We start from the raw sequence: 22,051 nt of genomic DNA, 5'->3' as shown, positions 1-22,051 counted from the left end.
TATAGATGTAGATGTAGATGTAGATGTAGATGTAGATAGTTACATGAAATTTCTCAGCAAAAGCAGAACCAATTTCAAAATTGTAGTACAATTGTACTGTAGTACAATATATCATGAATGGAGTGCCAGTTTAAGGAATTATCATAAATATCAGTTACAATTTATCAAGCTATCAATATAAAAGCATATGTTTATATTAGTTTAAAATTATTTTCAAAGTAGTGCCAGAATTTTTTAAAACTATTTCCTTTATGTGTGTGCTGTGTTATTTTTTAAAATGATAGCTATATGTCAATAAATATTAACATTTCTAGATTGGTTGCTAGTAAGATTAAAGCTGTTTATAAATGCTGTTTTGTAATGCTTTTTAGGGAGCCAATGGCATGAAAGGTGAAAAAGGAGATGTTGGCTTGCCTGGTGCCCAAGGTCCTTCAGTAAGTTGTACTGTGGCATTGCAATGAACACAGGAGGCCAGCAGTGGTTCTCCACCTTCTGGTTCTGGGCAATACTTGATATTCATGACTGATCTTTCCTGAGAATGAACTGACTTATGGTCACAGAGCTAAGTAGAATTTAAGAAATTTCAAAGATATAATTCCTGTTCTGTTCTATGACTATGAACGAGTCCTGCTCACTTCAGTCAAAGCCTTCTGGCTCTGTAATGAATCAAAAGATAAATTGGGAAGAAAGAAAAAAAAAAAACCCAAACAAACCATAATCTCTCTCAACACCTTATCCTCTGGGAATCTCAGTCCAGTGAGAACCAGACTAGACTGACTTCAAAGATGTGACCCAGGGTAGTGAGCTAGTTGTACAAGACCAGACATTCTCCTGATTTTTTTTTCAAAGCATTGTAAAGGCATTAAAACAAACAAACCCAAAAGACCCAAACAAACTCCTACATAGTACCTTTATGGTAGGGTGACTTTCACTATCAGAGCACACTAAGATGAGAGCCTCAGAGCAGAGGTTAGTGACAGAAGTCAGAGAGGCTGCCCTGTGCCATCACTGGACACAGGAGGCACCCAAATCTCTGAGTTTCTTACTAGGAGAAGATTAGTTTGTTAGAAATTAATTCACTAATTCATTCATCCTGTTCTGCTTATTTTCACTTGAAGGAAGACTTACAGTTTTCAGGAGATTTCACAGGTGGTGGAGTCAGTCTTGTGTTGCTGCTTTTGGCACCACCAACAGCTACTAGAGCAGTGCCTGAGTCTGGAGTCCTGTGTGAGCATCCCTGCTGCCACTCTGCAGGTTATGGCAGCAACCCGTTGGGGTTAAATCCAGGAAGAGAGGAGATATTAAGCTGGATATATCATCATGAAATTCTTTCCATGGATTTGTTAGGAACATGGAAAAACAGTGCAGAATATGTGTGCACTAAATGATGAGCAACCTGATTACCTATTTTAATGACCTCAGAGAATTTTTGGTACAAGTGGGCTAACAGAAATAAAAGGAGAGACAAGGGGTGATTTAGAAATTATGCCAAAGCCCAGCTTGAATTTAGTATCTTTTCCATTTGCCAGTGTTGAGGGAGAATAAAATAACACCTTCTGGCTCTGCAAATTAAATAATACAAGAGAGAACTAAAGAGCACATACATAAAATGTTTAAAGTTTAAATATCCCTTCTCAGTACTGTTTGTTTTACAGGGATTTATTGTTTTTCCCCCATGGTGTCTTAAAGTGTGTCATAGACCCTAGGAGTAAGAATCTGGAGGCAGGCACACTGCCATATGGCACAGGCAGATCTGCACTTTGGGTACCCTGTCTTTCAAATCAAAATAATTCCCATTCCTAAAGCCCTGTCTAGATGTGCTGTCAATGTTTGCTGTTGCATAGCTATTTTTGTAAGTGCTTGCCAACAAGGGTCAGCCAGACTTCTGGTATTTTTGTGGGAGTTCTTTGCTCTGCATGATTTAATACCATTGTTTTTTATCTGTAGATGGTAGGACCACCTGGACCACCTGGGCCACATGGCCCTCCAGGCCCTATGGTAAGCTTGGGAGGAACAGAGGGGCTGGAAGTCATCTAAGCCCTCTTGCCACTTCATTGCCTGCTTACTAAAAGTGTCATCAGAATATGTGGCCATTAAAGAGGGGACCTAATTTGGAAATCTTTTTGCATGTCTTAAAATTCATAGGAGGTGGAGAAACAAATTGCACATCCCTGTTATTGTTAACATGGTCTGGTTCCTCCTCAGAATCAGGTGTTGCTTTATTGACAGCTGCATTTCTTTTGAGAGTAAAGAAATACAGGGGTAATTTGTATCCCTATAAAGCAAAAAACTCAAAAAAATTGTGGTATATTTTCATGATGAGAAATGTTACTTTTATTTTCAGGGACCTCATGGACTGCCTGGCCCAAAGGTAAATTAATACCTGTCTTGAATAGACGAGCTCTTTATGTCTGCAAAGTGTTAATCTTTACCCTTGAATGCATGCAGTGGTGTTTGTCATGCTTCATTTAATAAACGTTTCTGATATTCTTAAACCTTAAAGCAGATTTTAGCATTAGCAGCTTAAAAGCTTTTAAAATTTTCTGTGATTGTTTCTGAGTAGTATTTCTCCTCAGCTTTGGCTGAGTCCATTTTTTTGTATAAATATTCGGGATGTGGCACTAAATTATTTAGCTTCTCTTTATGGGCAAGCTACAATTGCACTTGGAATTACTTTGGAATACAGAAGCATGTTACAGGCTCAGGAAATGAAGTCAGATAAAACTCAGCTTCGTTTATGCTGTCTTGTATCTCCTGCTTCTTCCAGTCTCCATGACCTTTGATAGGTGACAGGTATTTTGCTGACCAGTTCCTTCATGTGTTAGGTGATTCACCATCACAAACTGATGTGTTCATTTTCATGTTTTCTAAACTGGATTCATGATTAGACAAGTCTGCAATACAATTTGAACATTTTCCATAGCATAGATATTCTTTAGGGATTCTCCTAGCCCATGAGAACAGCTCAGGAGAGTGGAAGTGAATTTTGGCTGAGTTGGAATATTATAATTTGTGCCTTAATTCAGTAGTCACCATTAAGCTAAAATTCAGCATGACACTGTATTCATTAAAGTCAGTGGTCTTGTCAGGCATGATCATTTAAATCCCTGTGGCTGCTTAATCAAAAAATAAGGAAGAGGAGGAAAGGGTGTTTGTGTTTAGTTTTAGGGGTTTATTTTGGATTTTTAAAGGTGCAAGACAGAAAACCACAGGTTTGACCCCTTATGAGACTGTGTTACCTTGGCTCAAGAAACCTAAGTCATAAATCATTTTTTGAAATCATGTTACATTTTAGCACCAGCCCTGCTTTACCTCAGGCTTTTGGCCTCAAGCTTTTGTGGGATTTCTCAGGTCTGTTTCCAAAACTTCAGCATTTCCAGTGCTACTGCTCTGAAAGTCACACTGAGTCAAATAGAAAAAGAATGAAGAAATGGCTACTTAGGGTGCAAAGCAGCAGATGATGTCTGGAGTTACTTAAAGGAGCAGTCTGGGTTTCTACTGAATTTTTTTTTTCTTAAATATGAATATAATATAAGGTAACATAATACATCAAAGGGAAATCTAGCAGCCTGGATGAAATCCCCACACATTTCTGTCTCCCAGAAGAGGCAGGTGTGATCAATACTCTCTTTGACTGAACAGCCCTCATGCTGATGCAGTTTTTCATTATGAGAGAACTGTGCCACTCTGAGCCCAGTATTGTCATCTTAGTGAAGTTTAGTGTAATAGCCAGTGCATTATGTAATAATCACAAGTGCCATTTCTTACATTGTTGAAATTTCTCTGTATGAGCGCAGAAACTGTGGACCTCCCAAAAAGCTTGGCATTGTGTAACCTATACTGTTTCTTTTAACTTGTTACTGTTTGTTATGTATGCTTAAAGGTTTAAAATATCTTTATGTAAGATTTTGCTGCAAATTCCAGTTTACTCTAAGGAAAAGTATTGCTTCCTTACCAAATGTCCTTTTCAGGACATCCCACTCTAGAAGCCTACAGATTTGAGGCTTACTTTTATGAATGTTTTCTTTCAGTTTGAATTATCTGCATAGGGTGGTTTATGGGATTTAAAACATTTCCAAAACCCCCTGAAATCATGCTGAATTCGAACTATCTAACTACAGTGTTAATTACTAGGAAAAGATTTTAAAAATCTGTTGCCTATAAGTTTCCTTACACAGATTTTAAATTTCAAGCAGACACCTCCCAAGTACTTTTGCACACTATTAAATCAGTATGTAAATTGCCAGTAAGCTGAGAAGGTTGAATTTGTTTCAAACTGGAATTTGCAGCTACTTCTGAGACTGGCTTCTTCTATCCCAGCTTAAACACCCATTATAGCACCAAAAATTTGGCATTTATACTTTTACGTTTAGGGTGAACCAGGGTTAAATGGTCTTAAAGGATTGAAGGGTGAACCAGGTCAAAAGGGTGACAGAGGGCCCCTTGGTCTTCCAGTAAGTAAAAAACCCCAACTATTCAATTTCAGTGCAAATCACAAACGTCTCTTTCTACTCCTCATGAACAGCTCTGATTTACTCAATAGCATACACAGAAAACACCATGTTGGAGCAGAGCATCAGTTTTGTTTTGTTTTGTTTTGTTTTGTCCCAAATCTGTGCTATCGTCCCAAGTAACGTCCTGTAACACTCGGTACTGTCAGGTTTTTTTTGTTGTGTGTCAGTTGAGAGTGTTCAGTGTCACGAGGATGTCATCACCCCCATTGCATTAGTCATGCTGTTATTCAAGTGTTGTATGGTGTTGCCATTAAAAAAGGAGTCTTCCCTTTCCCCTGTCTCCTCTTATTGCACTTCTGCAGTTCAGATGGAGAGGTCTAATTGAGGAAAGCTAAAAATTGGTTTAGGGAGTTCAGTTGCGGATTTTCTTTTTCCCCCTATATTCTTATTTTTGCCTTGTTCTTCAGAAAATTCCCATTCTGAGTGCTGGCCATGAGTTTTGTCTTACAAGTGAAGAACCTTGAAAATATGGAAACATCAGAGTTCTTAAAATTTAGGTTGAGAAAGTAGAAAATACTTTATGTGTTTGAAAGCATGCTGAAAAGGCAGCTTTATTTTTTTTTCTCAGAAAAAGAGTCCATTTTTCCTCTTTCCTGTTGTTATTGTATGAGGATTGCTCCCAGTGATTACATTGTTAACAGTAAAATGGAGAAAAAAGACTGAGTTGACCCAAAGGAGCACAAACCTCTCTGATGAATATTTTCAAGAATTCTGTGCAGGGCCTCTGTACAAGGTCAGCGTCACTGAGAATTTTATTTTGAGAAAAATAAAAGCTCATTTTCACATTGACAGTTAACATCTCTGTAAAGAGTGAGCTTTGGAGGCCTGAGCAGATGCCCTGAAAATGGCTACAAGGCAGAACAAAAGATGCCACTAGGTTTTCCAACTTCACACAGATCTTGCCTTGCTCCTGCTTGCTACTTCTAAGTGTCATTTTCAGGAGCAAAGTCCAAGCGTTTGCCATCCCGAAAAGTGGCTTGTTTTTGTGAGTCGGCTGGAGATTTGAGTTGGGTTTGTCTGGGGGCTGGTTTGGTTGGGTTTTCCAGGAGGGGGTGCTCCCCAGGCATTCCCAGTGTCCCGGCGCCGCGCTGTCACTCGCACGGAGTCCGCCAGGGGTCCCCCCGCCCCCGAGGATGCTCTGAGCTGCGGGAAAACAGGAACCGCGATTGTCTCCCGGGCTCTGCCGACTGAATGAGGCCATTGTGGCCAGCATCCAGATTTTGTTGGCTGCATAATGCAGTATTCTTGCGCTGAAATATTTCCTATGGCAGTTAAGGCGCATTTCTCTTCCTTTGTGTGTACTATTCAGTATTGTCGCTATTTACAAATTAGAAGGCATGTGAGTAAATTGCAAAGTAAATATTTGTGTGTTCAGGCTCAAAAACACCCTAACATCTGGTGTTTGTAGCGCTCCTATAGCCTGACAATATTCTGCTCTAATATATTTGGTGTGAGGGCAGGGGTGAGTCAGTGATGTTACAGTGAAGTGAGAACAGAACCAGGCTCTTGGTGTTTTATGTGAATTTTTAACTAACATGTAGCAATGTGATACCCACTCCAGAACCCTGTCACAGCGTGTACTGTATGTTTGAACTGTGTTTATCCATCAGCACCACTTACTAATCTCACGTTCTTGTCATTCGTGTCGTGCCCATCATCCATGCTTGCACCTAACCACACAGGGAGCATCTGGCTTAGACGGAAAGCCAGGAGCCCGGGTGAGTCCCTTGTCTTTCTGTGTCCCCTTTGTCACTGAGTCCCGTGCTTCCAGGGGCTCTCCAGCCAGGCTCGCTCCCTGCACACAGGAAGGAAGGCCAAGGGCTGCAGGCATTTTCCTGCTGCGTGAGAGGGAATCCAGCAGATTCCTTGGGCAATATGTGTGTGGGAAAGAGAATGTGGTTCTCTGTAGAAGGAGCTCTGAACCTTAAAAAGGCAGCTTAGTTTTGGTTTTTGGTTGGGTTGCCAGTTTTCCTGAGTAAGGCTAGGAACTTAGCTTACAGGAAAACATAGCTGTGCTAATATGGAATCAGTGAAGGAGATGCAGATGTGCTGGGGCTCACCTACAGACATTGTTGTAGTACACATCATAGATGTTTTAGATCTTCTGCTTTCTTTAATGCTAAAGAAATTTATGCAGTGTAAGAGTTATATCTTGGAAGTAAGGTTCTCGTTGATCACTGCAATAGGTAAGTCCATCTTACAGGTGGACATTTCAATTTAAAGAATAATCAATTTTAAAAATAAAGCAATAATTTAAAATCTTTTTTTGAGCCTTCTGTCTTCTTCCAGTCAGTTTAAGATCTTTTTAAATGTGATTGCTTCCATGGATGCAGTGAATGCCAAACAGAAGAAAGATGCTCTGCCCTGTAACAAGGGAGGTTATAGGTAGAGTTTTGAAAGCCATATAGGTTGCATCACAATTAAATCCACATTTTCAACTAGTGAAGACTGATTCCATGTTAGTTTTTGTGTACAAGACAGCTGTTAAAACTAGAGAGTTGCCAGAACAAGCCCTGTCTCTTACCCTCTTTGTTTCTTTTTGTAGGGTATAGATGGCCCAGTTGGTCCCCATGGCCCTGCAGGTCCCAAAGGAGAGAGAGTAAGTATGTGTTCCATGTGCTTCTCCTCACAGAGTGACTGCCACAGTGGAAAAATGTCATGTGGGGGCTCACACTGTGCCTACATGTACAGAACAGAACTGTATCTCACCTGCAGAGGAGCAGCCCAGAACTATGGGCTATGTATATGTGCTCAAGTCACACATGTATTTATCTGCTTGACATTGTGACTCATTAACCTCAGGGGAGCTGGTGTTTTGAAATGACTAATTAGTGTGGACTTTCTAGTTCACAGTGCCACAAACAGAACACGATTTTCATTGGTTTCATTTTGTTGTGTAAATTGAGAGAAGAAACTGGTACAAAAGAAGACAGTGTTATCTGATTATATAAGAATGCAATGGCCAAAAAAAAAATAGTATTTCTCTCCTCTATGCACTTAAATGATTTTATCCAGGAAAAATATCTCCAGCCTCTGTAAAATTTAAACTTTCGGGAATTTTTTTGGGTTTTTTTTTCTTAAGTTTTTAAGTTTAGAGCCCCACCTGCTATTTAATTTGAAGTATTCACAGTAAATTTTCTTCAGTGGAAATAGGATAGGAACTTTAATCTTTAACTATGACCCTGTCACCTTAAAATATACAACCATCAATTTTTACAGTAAACCAGAAGATGAAATCCTAACTAAAACTTCCAAGGAGTTGCCAGTCCAGAACTTTTGTTTCTTTGACTTCCTCACTTGAATAAAACAACAGTGCTAAAACAAGTTCAGACTAGCTGTGCTAAGGACACAGCCACATGGCAGAGGCCCAGTTAGCTTCACCTGAGAAAGGCAAGATTTGTTTTTACAGAGCTGTATATTGAGGGATAAATACAAGACATGCAGCATAATCCAAATTACAGTAGGCTGCAGTTACCACTCAGACTAGTTACATGCCTGAAGGACTTGAATATTTTTTGTTTTTCTAGGGGATTACTGATTTAATTTTTTTTTTCTTCAATTAGGACAAAATACATATTCTGTCAACTCTGTGAAAAGATAGTTGAACATCCTCTAATCTTAAGTAAATAATTTAGATGAGATATACATGTAGAAGTATATAAAAATACCACACATTTTATTCTTGAGTTATGATATGCATGTGTACTATAAGTTGAAATGTCTTTGACAATGAAATATAATATAAACTATTCTTCTTGTCTGTGGAAGAGAGCTACTAATACTTTTTTCTTGTGAGGGTATGCAAGGTCATGAGAAGTCATACAGCTGGATCTGTAAGCCCTAATAAGCCCTACTGTAGCTGTTGAAAAGCAGTAGCTACAAAGGGGATAGGAATTGCTGTGATGTAAGTCAGTAATTTCATGGGCATAGAAGGAGAATTTCACAAAAACAGAGACCAAGGTGTGCAGAAAATTCCTACACACCCACCATTTTCCATGGAGCTACATGAATGAGAGGAAGTTCACAAGAGAGATGGAAGGTTTTTTCCCAAGCAGGCAACCAGCAGGATTATTGCTGTAATTGTTTGTTTAATTATTCAATACCATTTGGGAGGAGAAGTTGTTTGTAGCATAGTTATGTAACAGGTGCATAGTGTTGATATGTGTCTGATTATTTATATAACAAATAATGTCTTTTTAATGCTGTTTTACAACTTGCATTTGCAACTGTTGAACTTGTTTGTGTGAAAACAGGAGGGAAACATTTTTGTCTGCAGATTTCAGACTTCACTTTTTAATTAAAAACAGTGCATAGGGTCAGTATTCACTGTGACTGGATAGGGCCTCATTTTGTCTGTATTGATAAGGAAAACCTTGAGCCAGGCACTAGAAGGGCAGTAGGGCTGTTTAATAATAATCATGAATTCATTGTTGCACAGGCTGCATTCAAGGTGATGCTGAATTACTACTGTGAGATAGAACAGAGTGTTACACCAATAAGGGGGGGGTGTGTTCATTTTCAATTAACTATTTATTAAAATAGAAAATGTCAGATCATCTTCATACAAAGTCTAGACAGTGACAAGATAGACTAAGAAAATCATGCATGACACTATAATGTGGTTTTATGCATTTTTTAGTAGAAACTGAAAGAGTAATTAATAATGTGAATTAATACAATTTATGAGGCCAGTGTCTAGTAGTTCTTACTAATTTTTAGTTATTGGAATAACATTTGCCAGAGGGATTTCACTGAGAGACCATCTTTATTAAATGGTGGAGTAGGTCACAGTAGGCCTCTGAATCTGACTGTGTAATTTATTTTCACTTACATAGTCTTGAGAGAAAGAATAGTAGAGAACACTGGAAAACAGACATCTTCAGCTACTGATGAAAGGGGGCATGTAAGCCTCAAGGGTGATGGCAGGCATAATGCACATCCAGCTTCTTGACCTGCTAAAGGAATCAGAAATCTGGAAATACACATTTTCCTTTTTTTTTTTCATTGATGACCAGGATCTTATTTTGAGCTTGAATTTGGCTTTTAGATGTGTAGCCTGTGCAACACTATCATCATTACACACAGTGCTAGTAGGTCTAGTGCATTCTCTTTAATTTGGTTAAAATGTTTCTCACCATGACAGTGTTATGAAATCTCCCTATCTACCTTAATGAAGACACAGATTATTCAGCTTTATTAATGCAAATTGTAATTCATATTTGTCCATGATTCAGGAGGCTGAAATGAAGTAGGTGGCAAAAACATGGGTTATGGTTTCTATTCTTTGGACACTGATGGATTGTCTCACAAAAATTTTGTTTTAAAATCATGAAGTTTGCCTGTATCTGCTACAGTGAAGGAAATTGTGATGGTTGAGGGCTGTCTGCTCATGACAGTCCATCAATCTGATATAATCCATGAAGACTTAGGACATCATCTGATATTCCAAACATGTTTCAGCATGTGCTTTGTATTGGAGGCAAGAAATTCTGAGATCCAGTTCTCCAAATATATTCTTGCATAACAGATGAGATTATTTCCTAGACTGATACATTCAGTATCTTTATGTCTGCCATATGTTTAGCAATGTTATGAGCCTATCTTGAGAGGACTTTGTGCAGTTATCTTGCTGTTGAAGATTAAAGAAAAAAAGATGCTTAACTAGTCTTAATATATTTCAAGTACTGATCAGGGAGTTTTGTAGCTCTTACCTACATAGGTCAGTACATTTGTTTCTTCTTAGCAGAAAGCTTTATAGCTGCAAGGGATTTATTGTTTTGAAAATCAGCTGTTACTTCCCAATACCTCCTATTGTTCTGCCAGGGCATCCAGCCCTGCTCAGAAATTAGCAGGGGAGTAACAGAATGCAGAAAGACCTTACATTGCACATCTCATTACCTCTAGGCTAAAACAAGTGCTCACCTAAGTAAAAATATAAAGTATTTAAAGCAGATCAAATGTCAGTTACTCTGACAGACTCTTTATTGCTGGGATTACTCAGCTGCAGGTTAAGGTCCCGTTTGTTCTGGTGCCTGCCTTTTTGTGTAATTCAGTCAATGAAATTTAGGCATAACAGCCCATTTTCAGAGCTGTGCCAAGTACTTGGCTGTGCCAGTAATCACCACTATTAATTAGCTACACATCTACATCTCTGTCTTGTGTTTTTAATGATGGAGTCATTATTGAATTAATAACAAGCAGTAAATAACCCAGAGGATGTTGTACAGAGAATTAGCTCAGGAGTGGAAGTGCAGCAAGTGCTGGGATGAAACACAGCCCCTGTGCACACCAAGAGCCCTGCACAAAGCCCTGTGTTAGGGTGAGTTCAGCAAAGGGGGTGACAAAGGGATCCAAGTCACCCTGCATAACAAATCCAGAGTAGGAGCTTTGAAAAGTAGAGGTGGTCAGGATGTTTTTCTTTTATTTCATCAGCACTTTGAGCAGTCTAGTTCTCTCCAGAGAGAAATGCTTTTCTGGTGGATTTAATTCAGAAGAGCACCTCAGTCTGAAACAAGACTGCTTTCCACACCTTCTTCCCAGCCCTGACTCCCTACCAAGCTCACAGGGACCTGTGCTTGCAGTTACATGGGCTAGTCCTGGCTGGCTTGGGAAGCTTAACTTCATATCAATCTTGATGAAGAACAGTTAGAGAGCAAAGGTGATCATTACTGCCAGCCTGAAATTTGTCACCTTGAAATTCCATTCCATTTGGAAAAACTTACCCTCTATTAAGCTTGCAAAATGACTTTGGCATCACCCATCTAGAAACTGATAATTTTTCCATGGATGTTAGTGCAGAATAAGATCAGACTTGTGGAGTAATCTCTGTACTTGTTTGTCTTGCATATTATTACAGTTGTTTTGATTTTAATAAACCAGGGTATTTACATCACTTATCTAGAATCCAATAGAAGATTTAGCAACACAGCACTGTGCATAGGATAATGTTCACAATGTCACTGTTAATAGCATTGCCTACTTAAATCAAGCTTTGACTGACACATTATTTTTCCCTGTCACTGTGTTGCATCCCAGCTGCTGTGTATATAGACAGCTTGATGCTGTATGTCCTCAGTTTTCATTACATCTTTGGGTTTTTACTGAGAGCAACATTAAGCTGTTAAAAGCCTAAACATGACACTGGTTCAGTTGAAATATGTTTTCAGTTACTAATATATTTAAAAATGAATGTGATATCATATGCCTAAAAAGTTGTGCCTAGAAAGTAATAGCACCTTCTCTTCCCCCCCTTAAACATTTAATAAAAATAAATGAGCTTGGATATTTTTCACTCAAAATACTTAGGAATGCATAAACTTTAACCTAAAGCCCTTGGTAGAGATAATTTCTAAGATAGCCACTGTTTTTGTTTGCTTGTTCTGTAATCTTTTCTTAGGGTGAGAAGGGAACTGCAGGTGACCCTGGACCCAGAGGACCATATGGCTTGCCTGTAAGTTGCACAGAGCTTGTACACACTGCACTTTTCCTCCCTCCCTGATTAAACTTCGTGTGCTTTATGGCTGATTTTCACCTCGCAGTAGAATTAGTTGGAAAAGGCAAAGATTGATCACAAACCCTGACAGTGCAAGGTCAATGGCCTGTATCACACTCTTGGGTTTCTTCCTGTGCACGTTAAAAACCAGACCTGACATGAGCCAGCAAGAGAGAGGAGATGCAGAATGCAGGTGCTCCTGGTTCACAGCCTTTGGCCATCAGCTCTCTGGGGACTGTGAGAGTGCCAGGAGTTCAGGAGGAGCTGAGGAAAACCGTGAATTTCTTAAAGTCAGTAAGCTGCTTGGATTCCCATACTGCAAGGTTTCTTCACCATTATGTTTTTGTTTGTTGCTTGAGAGACCCATTTTGTTTTCATTCCTGTTCAATCTACTCAGAAGCAATGTGAGAATTTCATTGTTGTTCATTCATAGGTGGAAACTATTTAAATAAATAATTTTAATTATTTTATCAGTTTCTAAAATATGAGGGAGAACTTCCTTTGGCCTTACAAGGATATCCCAAATAAAATCAGCTGACTTTCCCTGTTTACACTGCTAATGACTGGGTCAGGTGTGTACATATACACATGTCTGTTCTGTACTTTGACACAAGGAAAGTCATGTAAATGTGCTTGGCCAGGCAAAACCAGCCTTTTCAGGAGACTTTTAGTATTTCCATACCCTCTCCAGTCTAATCTGTTTGATTAATTAATTTAAGCTGGAATACAGACCTGTTGTTAAATTGGATGCATTTAATTGGATCAGGAGACAGTGGCTGGAGACAGTTTTCAGGCTCCATGAAGTGTTAAATTAGTTTGCCACACATTTTTATGTGAGGCTCACTTTTGTGAGTTTGGTTTTTTTTTTTTTTTAAATCCTATTTCTGTTTCCCATTCCTGCAAACTAAAAATAAAATTTTATAGGTTTTTCCTGTATTTTTAGCGTGCTGCTGGAATCTGCCCGCAAACAAAATTTTACAGCCAAGCCAAATTTTGCAGCCAGGTTATCACATCCTGGAGATGTTAAACATGGGCAGCAGTGTCCTTGTCTGAGGGAAGCTAATGAAGTTCCTGTGGTTCTTTGGCAGGGCAAAGACGGCGAGCCTGGCCTTGATGTAAGTAATGTGTGTGTGACCAGGGCACTCTCAGGGGTTGGTAAGAAATGCCAAGAGATGCCTCAGGGAGCACAACACCTTTGGTACCTGCAGAGAGAGTGCTGGATGATGCCTTTGCTCTCTCTCTGTGGTAAAGAGCCCAAAGATTGTGCAGTCTTCAGCCCTTGCTGACAGACACCTCCAGATAGTAGTGCTTAGCAATACAAGTACTTGGTCCTTTGGGTGTAAGCAGGCTGAAAAAATGCTTGCTAAGAAACTATTCAGATGGCTGATTTGTAGAAGAACAAGGGACTTAGCACTTAGTTAACTAAATTTGTTCTAATAAGAGAGAATAATTCTATAGCCTGTAAGGAATGTTTCAAAACATAGGCTATTTCCTTGGCATGCTAAAAACACTTACTGAAAGCAAGTCTTACTGAAATCCCTAACTTGGAGGAGGGTTTTTTTTCAGAATGCACATATTTTGTGTAGCATGGATGATTGCTGTTTGAGTGGTATGATTTCTTCCTGTAGCTGCCAAAACGTCTCTACCAAACTCTGTGACTTACTCATCTCACATGTCCATGCATGTGTCCACACATAACACACATGTATGTACAGAGCATGTAGTGAAATCATCTTTTTAGGTTTGCCAAGAGTATTTGTAAACTAAATCAGCATGTTAATAAAAGTCAACCTATTTTGTCCATTTTTTTATAGGGTTTCCCTGGTCCTCGAGGAGAAAAGGGTGATGTAGGAGAAAAGGGAGAAAAGGTGACCAGTGTTATTAACTGTTGCTTGATTCCTCAGCTAATCAATTCTGCTGTCTTCATGCTATAAATTGTCTCATTGAAACTTTTCTTTGTTTTTGCTGTGTGCCAAAAGGCAAGTCACAGATACACACTAGAGCAAAATCATGAAAAAACATAAAAATGTATGTACAGGATCAGAAATATCAAAATGTCCCAAAGCACAGCCTTTTTTTTTTTTTTTTTTTTTTTTTTTGGCTAATTTTCTCCACTTTAGGCTAATTTTCTGCACTTTTTGAAAATCCTGAAATATTTAACACAGACATTAGTCATTGTGGTAGTGATTTTATACTGAAGAGCCCAGCTCTGTTCCCTGGCAGTATTTGCAGACTACTGGTTGATCCTGGTGCAGCATGCCTGTACATGCTACACCAAGTGGCTAAGACAGGAACTGTTTGAATTTTTATTTTTGGCAATGTTTAATTTGCAGTTAAGGACTTTGTTATACTTGTGAACTGAAATTTAATCATATACTCTACCATTCTGGTAGACAGTGAAGTTAACAGAAACAGCCTGACTTCATTTTCAGTGTCCACACAGTGACTTGGAAATCTGTTCAGTAAAAAGCAGTGCAGGACTTAAAGTGTGTAGAGAAACTTCATGAGCAGATCTTTGTCATTCCTATCCAACAAAAAACCCAGTTGCTAAAATTGCTGTATTAGAATTCACACCAAGCCACTTACTGTAAAAGTCCAAACATGCAGCAGATTATTTTTCTAGGTCAGAAAATGTTTTTGTCAAGCTGACACATGCAGGGTTAGGCTAATTAATTTCTCATTATGGTGTCCTAAACAAGAAGCAAGGCTAATAAGTCACCATGGGTGTTACAGTTCATCTCCATTTCTTAATATGCTTAGGCAAAACACTTCCCAAGAAATCATTGAAAGGAGTATTATGAAATTTATGCTTCCTTTTTTTCCCTTGGTATATTGCTCTTTCTTTTGATCTCAGAGATCACTGGTAAGGTACTGATTTTGCAGAACAGCAGTTGTTTAAGCAGGTGCTCCATGAGTATTATAAAGGCAGCATTTGACCTGGCAGAGTAATCACAATGAATGTTGAGCCCTTGCTTGCTGTCAGAGTACAGGTCTGTCTGCCACCAGTGAACAGCTTTTCTCCTGAGAGCAGCCATCAGCCAGAAGGTGAAACTGGTAACTGCCAGCTCAGGGAGGTGATGGTCAAAATGCTCTTTGTGCTAAGTGGGAGTTACAGCAAGTGCCAAACTGAGTGAGCTTAACAGTGTGTTCTCACCCTGGGGTATGTTTGAAGAGTTGTGTCCAAAAGATAAAAATAAGTAATTGTGCCTCTCTAATCAATTCTGGTGAAGTTGCTTAAATACTGCAGATGGTCCTTTGAGCCTCAGAGTTCAAGAAAAAATCAGAGAGTAGGAAGGTCACTGAGCTGGCAGGGGTCTGGGGCAAACACAACCAGTAGCAGAGGTTGGTGGAGTGGACTGGCTTAATCTGACAATGGGGAGATGAAAAGATGATAGAGCAAAACTCTTCTGGTAATGGCAAATGGGGAAATGCAGGACCACAAGGGGCTGCTGAGAGGATCAGAGCAATGTTCACAGCACTGGGACAGTGATTCCAGAGAGGGGGCTGAACCATTGCCCAAGGAGCACTGCACAACCTGGTCTGGTCTGACCTGACCTAGGTCAGGAATTGTCCTGCCCACAATGGCAATCTTAGGCAACCTCCAGAGCTCCCTTTCAGCCAGACATTCTGAGCCTGTGTTTCCATGTACAGCTAAAGCAGATAGGCAGACAAATTCCAGCCACCAGAGCCCCAGAAGATTTCTGGGAGAAAAGATGGAAAGCTGGTAAAAAATTCACTTATACAAAATAATGTGAAAATGGAACAGATGAGATTCAGCACTCAGGATGTAAAACTCTTTTAATGTTCCAGAGTCCAGCATGCTGCTTTTGGATATTAGTCTGTGATTCCCAGGGACTGATTAGATGAGTCAAACATGGGGCTTCCAGTTGCAAAGGAGTGAGGGAATTGTATGTGGGAATGGTGTGTGGCACAGCTACACCCTTTTTGGAGTTCAGTTGTGATTTAGGGTGCCCGTGGAGACTTGTTCTCTTGGGCTACAGGACACATCTCCTAGGAACTCTGGTTCTCCATCTCCCTAAAAATTCATGGAAAGGAAAACCCTCTTTCCTGAGGAGAATGCATGGGATAAAGTACTTAGCAAGTTCTGATACATGTTTGAAAAAACACCCTGTTTTGTGGACTTTCAGAAAGAGGATTGACAGGAAGTCTGTGGGGCAAAAATGGAGATTGAATACTCGCCTTAAAAATTCCCAGAGTATTTAAGGAAAGCAAGGAGGTAAAGGAAGGCCTGTCCCAGTGAAAAGTCAGGGAGGATGTAGTGGAGACCTCTATGGAACACACTTCCATTGCAAGTTTAAACACATTTTTCCCATAGATGAGGGGATATTTCTATCATGCAAGCAAACTTATTTCACTGAAATTACTTTAGCTGCATCAATAGTTCCTTTTCTAAATAGAAAGCTGCCTCTCAAAAGATACAAAGCAATGCAATTAACCCAAATTCTCATTATAACAAGTCTTCTGTGTTGTGGTGGTTTTCCTTATGTAAATTACAAATTGGTATAACAGCACCCATTTCAACAGATAAACCATTTTTGTAATAACAGATAAACAAGTTGACCATCTAGATGATGATTTCTTGGTTTTTAAATATCTTTACAGTATTGGCTATTGGTCTGGCATCACACAAATTGAGATTAGTGTGTTTCTAGTTAAGAAACTTGAATCTTACTGCAAAAATACACATCATTATGAACATTCTAAAGAAAATTCACATTATGTCTTCTTATCATGGCTATAAAATTATTTTTTAAAGTGTTCTAGCTGTAATTACTCATATAAAATTATAGTCCAGGAGCACCCATCACAAAAAATTGTATTTTCAAGTTATGAATAGAAAAAAAAAATCCTTTCAAAAACAAATGAGCTTTAACAAAAGTTAGAGATTGTGTTTTGAGGAAAGGAGGGAAGTGGCCCCTGGTCCCAGATGCACGTTTGTGACTGTTTGTACAAATTTTGACAGAGGTGTATGGTGTGTCTGAACAGAGGATGAAAAGGCATTTTCCTTTCCCCCTACACTCTGCATTGATGAAAATCTGTGCATGTGATGATTGTAGATTGTTCAGTCTTAATGTTGTTGCAGAAGTGCCACAACTTTTTATTTCTCTAGGCACTGAGGAAGGACAGAAAGGAATTTTTTTTTAATCCTCATCAGATGTAGAATCCCCATAACTCCTTTGGGTTTCAGGATAAGGAGTAAAGATCAAAGATTAAAAAGAAAGAACTCAGTGTGTGGAAAAAATAATAAAGTACCCAGGAAATTCAGACTGTTTTCTACACAGGTGGCTGTTGCATTGGTTTGAATAAGATCATAGATCTGCCTGTAAAAAGTTTAAAATAGTTGGAAGTTGAAAATAGTTACCTGCTGGCTTGTAAAGCAAGAAGTCAAAGAAGTAAAAATCCTAAAGATTTAAAAAAGAGTCAGAAACCAAACTGTACTGTTCATTTTCAGAATCCTTTTTGGAGTATGTCCATGTTTTGTGCTTGCATACACTCATTGCAAATATATTGGTGCTACATTGAGCACAAACAGCACAAAATCTCACCCTGAGCTGTTGGGTTTCTCTGCTACATTGTCATCTCTGTAGGTTTTGAGTGGAAATGCAGCCAATTTATGGTTTTTGTCTTGTGAGGATTTTTTTACATCACAGTCCTATCATTGGGTAAGGACTGGTAATGTTTAGGTTGCTGATTTTCCAAATATTATCCTCTGACCTTTTGGCACACAGAAAAGATAGACAAGTAATTTTGCTTCTATCATGACATGGATGCAGTATGTTTTGTTCATGGAACATTTTGTTGTATTTGAATGTGTCAAATATGCTGTTATATTAGATGACTAATCTGCTTTCCTTCCTTTTTAAAATATTTTTTATATAATTTTTTATGCATAAAAATTATTTTTCTCTATTGTTAATGGATTAAGTCTTTCTGTGCTGGTGTGGAACAAGTTAAATGTCTAATTGTTATGCTTCACCAAAATCCGTCTGTCTTTCCAAAGGGGCATTCCTTCCTTCTCCTTCTACCCTCATTCCTTACAATTCCTCTGTCTTTTTTACCCTTTTCCTCACAAATTAAATCCTCCCAATAGCCACAACCTCACTTGCTGGTTCTCAGATGTTATACTAATTTTCCTGTGACTATTTTTCCCATTTCTTTGTGATATCCTCATCCTTCCTATCCCATTTTTTACAATCCTAGTCCAATTTGTTAATTTTTTTTAAGTGATCCCTTTTTGATTTTTGTGAAATTGAGAGCAACCTGAAACTCATTTACCATTGTGATCAACTGGTGTGAAATCAATTATAAAATGAACTCTCTAAACCTCTTATACTGCTTGAAGGTGAGGTCATCTTTGCAGGTAGCTTTGTTGAGGGGAATGAACTAATTTCCATGAGAATTAAAACTGGAAGTTTTACATTTAAAAAGAAAACTCAGTGTGAAATCAAAGGACTGAATTTTGTGAAACAAATAGATGAAGCGTTGCCTGCAGTAGAGAGAATGTTTGAATGTTGAAATGCTTAAATAAATAATCTACTTATCACTTCTGATTACTTTATGATACCAAGACAATGTGAAATTGTTGAAAGTGTCATAGCACCTCTCCATCAAGCAGTTTGAGTGTTTTGATTCCTGTACCAGGGTTTGAAATGGTCGTGCTGTATTTGGAGTGACAGCAGTGCACCCTCAGCCATGTCTGTGGGTTTCTGTGGACACCACAGAGAACAGGATTTGTTCCAAACTCTTACCAGAGTGCAAAGGATGATGCTCCTAACCAGGTTCACCCTTGATGTGACACCCTGGAAGCTGATGGAATCGAGTCAGCCATCCCTGTGAAGCCTCTGTGCCACAGGTCTTTTATCAAAAGACTCTGCTGAGGGATTCTGCTCTCCCAGAGTTGCTTCTGACTAGTGGCAAATCCTTTAGGAAGCTGACACATTCAGCTTAGTAGGAGACCTCTTATTTTTGACTGCAGGTTGGGGGGGATGTGCAGATTTGCCTCTGTCTCAAGAAATCAATGATTTCAAGCCCTGTTCTAGGCTTCAAAACACTCATAATACTGATATGAAATACCAACACAAACTAATAGAGACTGATTGCAGTTCTTGTTTGTGATCATATAATTTATTTTTCCACATAATGCACCATCCAAACCAGAACACAGTGGTAAGTGTCCTTTCAGCTCTCCATTGGCTTAAAAAGAAAAAAACCCAAACTTTAAACCCAATCTTTCTTTATTTTTTTTTCCAAAAGAATGAAACTTGTTTTATCCAAACCGTTGTATCCACAGGGGGAAAAGGGAAAGAAAGGCAAAAAAGGGCCTAAAGGGGAGAAAGGAGAACAGGGTGCTCCTGGATTAGATGCACCTTGCCCATTGGTACGTCTCAATTGTGTATTGGAAGATCAGTCATCCTGCTGTAAACTGATGAAATAAGAAGTGAGGGGAGAGGAACAAGCACCAGCTACTGTGTAGCCTGTCACCCTTTGTTAACACAACTTTATCTCAAGTGCAAATTCTGGAGCAGATTTTGTGTGTAAACCTCCTAATTTGCTTTAAAGCACCAGACTTCAAACCTTTGGGCTAAGTTTGTGAGCTTTTGATGGTGGGGTTTTGGTTTGGTTTATTTATTTATTTATTTATTCTGCAAAATGCTTTGGAAAGGAACCAAATTTGGAATGTGCCAGAATCAGTGCTGCACAGGTTTAAATCATAAGCAGTCAGCTTGTTCCTCTTGCCTCTCTGTTGTTTTTTGTTCATTCCATTTAAGTCAATACTGAAGGCATTTCCTTGACAGTAACATTGCAAGTTAATCTTTACAAACAGGGATTCCGTGGAGTTAAGGGGGAAAAAGGGGAGCCAGGCCAGCCTGGCCTGGATGGGCTGGATGCCCCTTGCCAATTGGTACAGTATTTCTCTTTCCTACCAACCCTGCATGCAGTTCCTTTGTTTGTAGTCAGCCTTTCTCAATGTAAAGTGATGTTTTTCTGAGCTGACTTTACATTTTTCACGTACCACATGCATGTGCATGAACAGACCAGCTGCTTCAAGTGATCATAACTGCAATGAGAGAACACGTTTTTGTTGACACCTTAAGCCTAACTCTCAGCAATTTGCTCCCACACCACATGGTAATTTATAAGTTTGTGTCCTTCCTACATTTCCCCTGAGAATCGTTGGTTTGTTACTTTCCTCCCAAAATACCCGTTGCCTTACTCACCCTGAACCCAAGTTGTAGAAATCCAGCTCAACCTTCACCTCTAATCAAGTCTGATGACTTCTGCCTGCACTGGCTCAGTTCCACACCCTGCCCTGTCCCAGAGCTACTCTGCACCCTGGTCTTCCTTCCATATCCATGCCATCTTAGGGGCATGTTTTCACAATTGGGTCAAAATGAGAATCAAACAGAAGGATGTGAATACTGTTCCTAAAAATCAAGGTTTCCAGTAAGCCAAGCTGGAGTTTGGCTTCCAGACCATCCACAAGTAATGGTTGTGGTGTCTGGCCTGTTCAACAGAGTATTCAAACACATCTGGAAATAAAAAGATTACCTGATGTTTGTAAGAATATAACAGTCTGCAGCCCAAACCCTCACTGTCTTTGTTATTTAATGTCTCCAATTTAATGGTCTTACCCTTGGAACTTACCTTCCTGAAACACACACAACACTCCCCACCCTATGCTAGCATGAATTCAAGTTCCCACCTATACTAAAATGCTACTTCTTGATCCTCTCCCTTGTACCAATCTGGCAACAATGATTTTTATTTAGCGGTGAAGTAAGTTGGAACTCTTTTCCATTTAAGAAAGAAAGCCCCAGATGAATAGTACATACACATTTCCTAAAGATACAAGGAGGATTTTCTTTTTAATTGTTCACAGTAAAATTTGATCTGCATGTTCTGATATTGTCTGGTGGTTAAGCACGGTTCTCTGAGATGAATGTTTAATTAAGTAGGTTTTATTTTGACTATAGCACTTCTAATTTGAAGTCAGTTGCTTTTTAATTATAAATATGTAGTCCATTAAGATTATTCCATAGTCCATGTTGTTTGCTTCCAATTAATGGTAACCATATCTCATATTTTGCTGGGGATAATCAAGCATGCTTTTGTAATTTAAAAAATGTTTATCTGTCTCTGTATTATCATTTATATCTGAAGATTCACTAACAATCATCGATTGATAAAAAACATTCTGTTCATAGATAATTGCTAGAATAAGCTGTTTAGCACACAGCATTGTCTCTTGTTCAGGCAGCAAGTAATTCACCTCAAACCATATGCAAGTATATTCAAAAATCCATATTTACTGTTACCTTCATGTGTAGGTTAATCAATATTGAGTATTCGTATTCTAAATTCTAAGAAATGTGAAGGCCTGATATTTTTTCTGCTTATGCATAGTCTAGTTACAGTGTATGTGCTCCTCATTCTGAGCATATAACTCCCTGAATAAACCCTGTACAGCCATGGAAATTGGAATTAGAGCCATGAAAACCAGTATGACTCTGGTCAAAGACTGGCCCTGATCTTACTGGATGCATGGAGATACATGAAGGTAGGGTAGAAACAGTAAAGAAAAGCAGTGGCTCTCACTAACATGAGAAGAAATTAGATGGGCATATTGTCCAAGCACTGAAATAATCAGTGGAGCTGTAGTGCCCTGCTCCCACTGCTGATGTTTTCTTCCACTGTGGCTCTCAAGCTATGTTCAGGCCTTAAGATTGCACTACTTCATTCAAAAACTGATATTGAAAGTGAAAAGATCTTACTCCCATTTGAGCTGTCTTATCACAGGGTGACCTTTGTACAAGGGGCCCATAAAACGTAATACTCTCCAGATAAAAGTGATAGTATTTTTTTTCTCACTGGTCTTGTACATTCAGATACAGACTGTTATAAATAAAACAGATTATATTAAAATAACATGTAACCTGGGCTCTAGCAGCAGTACAAAACTGATAAAGAAGTTCTAATGATTTGGAGAAAAACAAATCTTTATAGCAGAGCAGTGCATGTATGT

At 38.9% G+C, this 22,051-nt stretch overlaps 1 protein-coding gene across 1 annotated transcript in view; it reads left to right on the top strand.

Annotated features, from left to right (window-relative positions):
* COL25A1 (collagen type XXV alpha 1 chain) overlaps positions 1–22,051 on the top strand; it is a 295,524-nt gene that overhangs the window by 265,629 nt on the left and 7,844 nt on the right. Inside the window, exons 30-38 of the mRNA XM_056489411.1 lie at positions 372–434; positions 1,948–1,998; positions 2,345–2,371; positions 6,197–6,232; positions 7,060–7,113; positions 11,911–11,964; positions 13,095–13,121; positions 13,821–13,874; positions 19,319–19,405. Coding sequence (XP_056345386.1) covers positions 372–434; positions 1,948–1,998; positions 2,345–2,371; positions 6,197–6,232; positions 7,060–7,113; positions 11,911–11,964; positions 13,095–13,121; positions 13,821–13,874; positions 19,319–19,405 — 453 coding nt within the window. The remainder of the gene's footprint in view (positions 1–371; positions 435–1,947; positions 1,999–2,344; positions 2,372–6,196; positions 6,233–7,059; positions 7,114–11,910; positions 11,965–13,094; positions 13,122–13,820; positions 13,875–19,318; positions 19,406–22,051) is intronic.

This window comes from Oenanthe melanoleuca, chromosome 4, assembly GCF_029582105.1.
Source record: "Oenanthe melanoleuca isolate GR-GAL-2019-014 chromosome 4, OMel1.0, whole genome shotgun sequence".
NCBI lineage: Eukaryota > Metazoa > Chordata > Aves > Passeriformes > Muscicapidae > Oenanthe > Oenanthe melanoleuca.
Note: the sequence above shows the minus strand (reverse complement) of the source record. Positions and strands in the feature narration are given on the sequence as shown.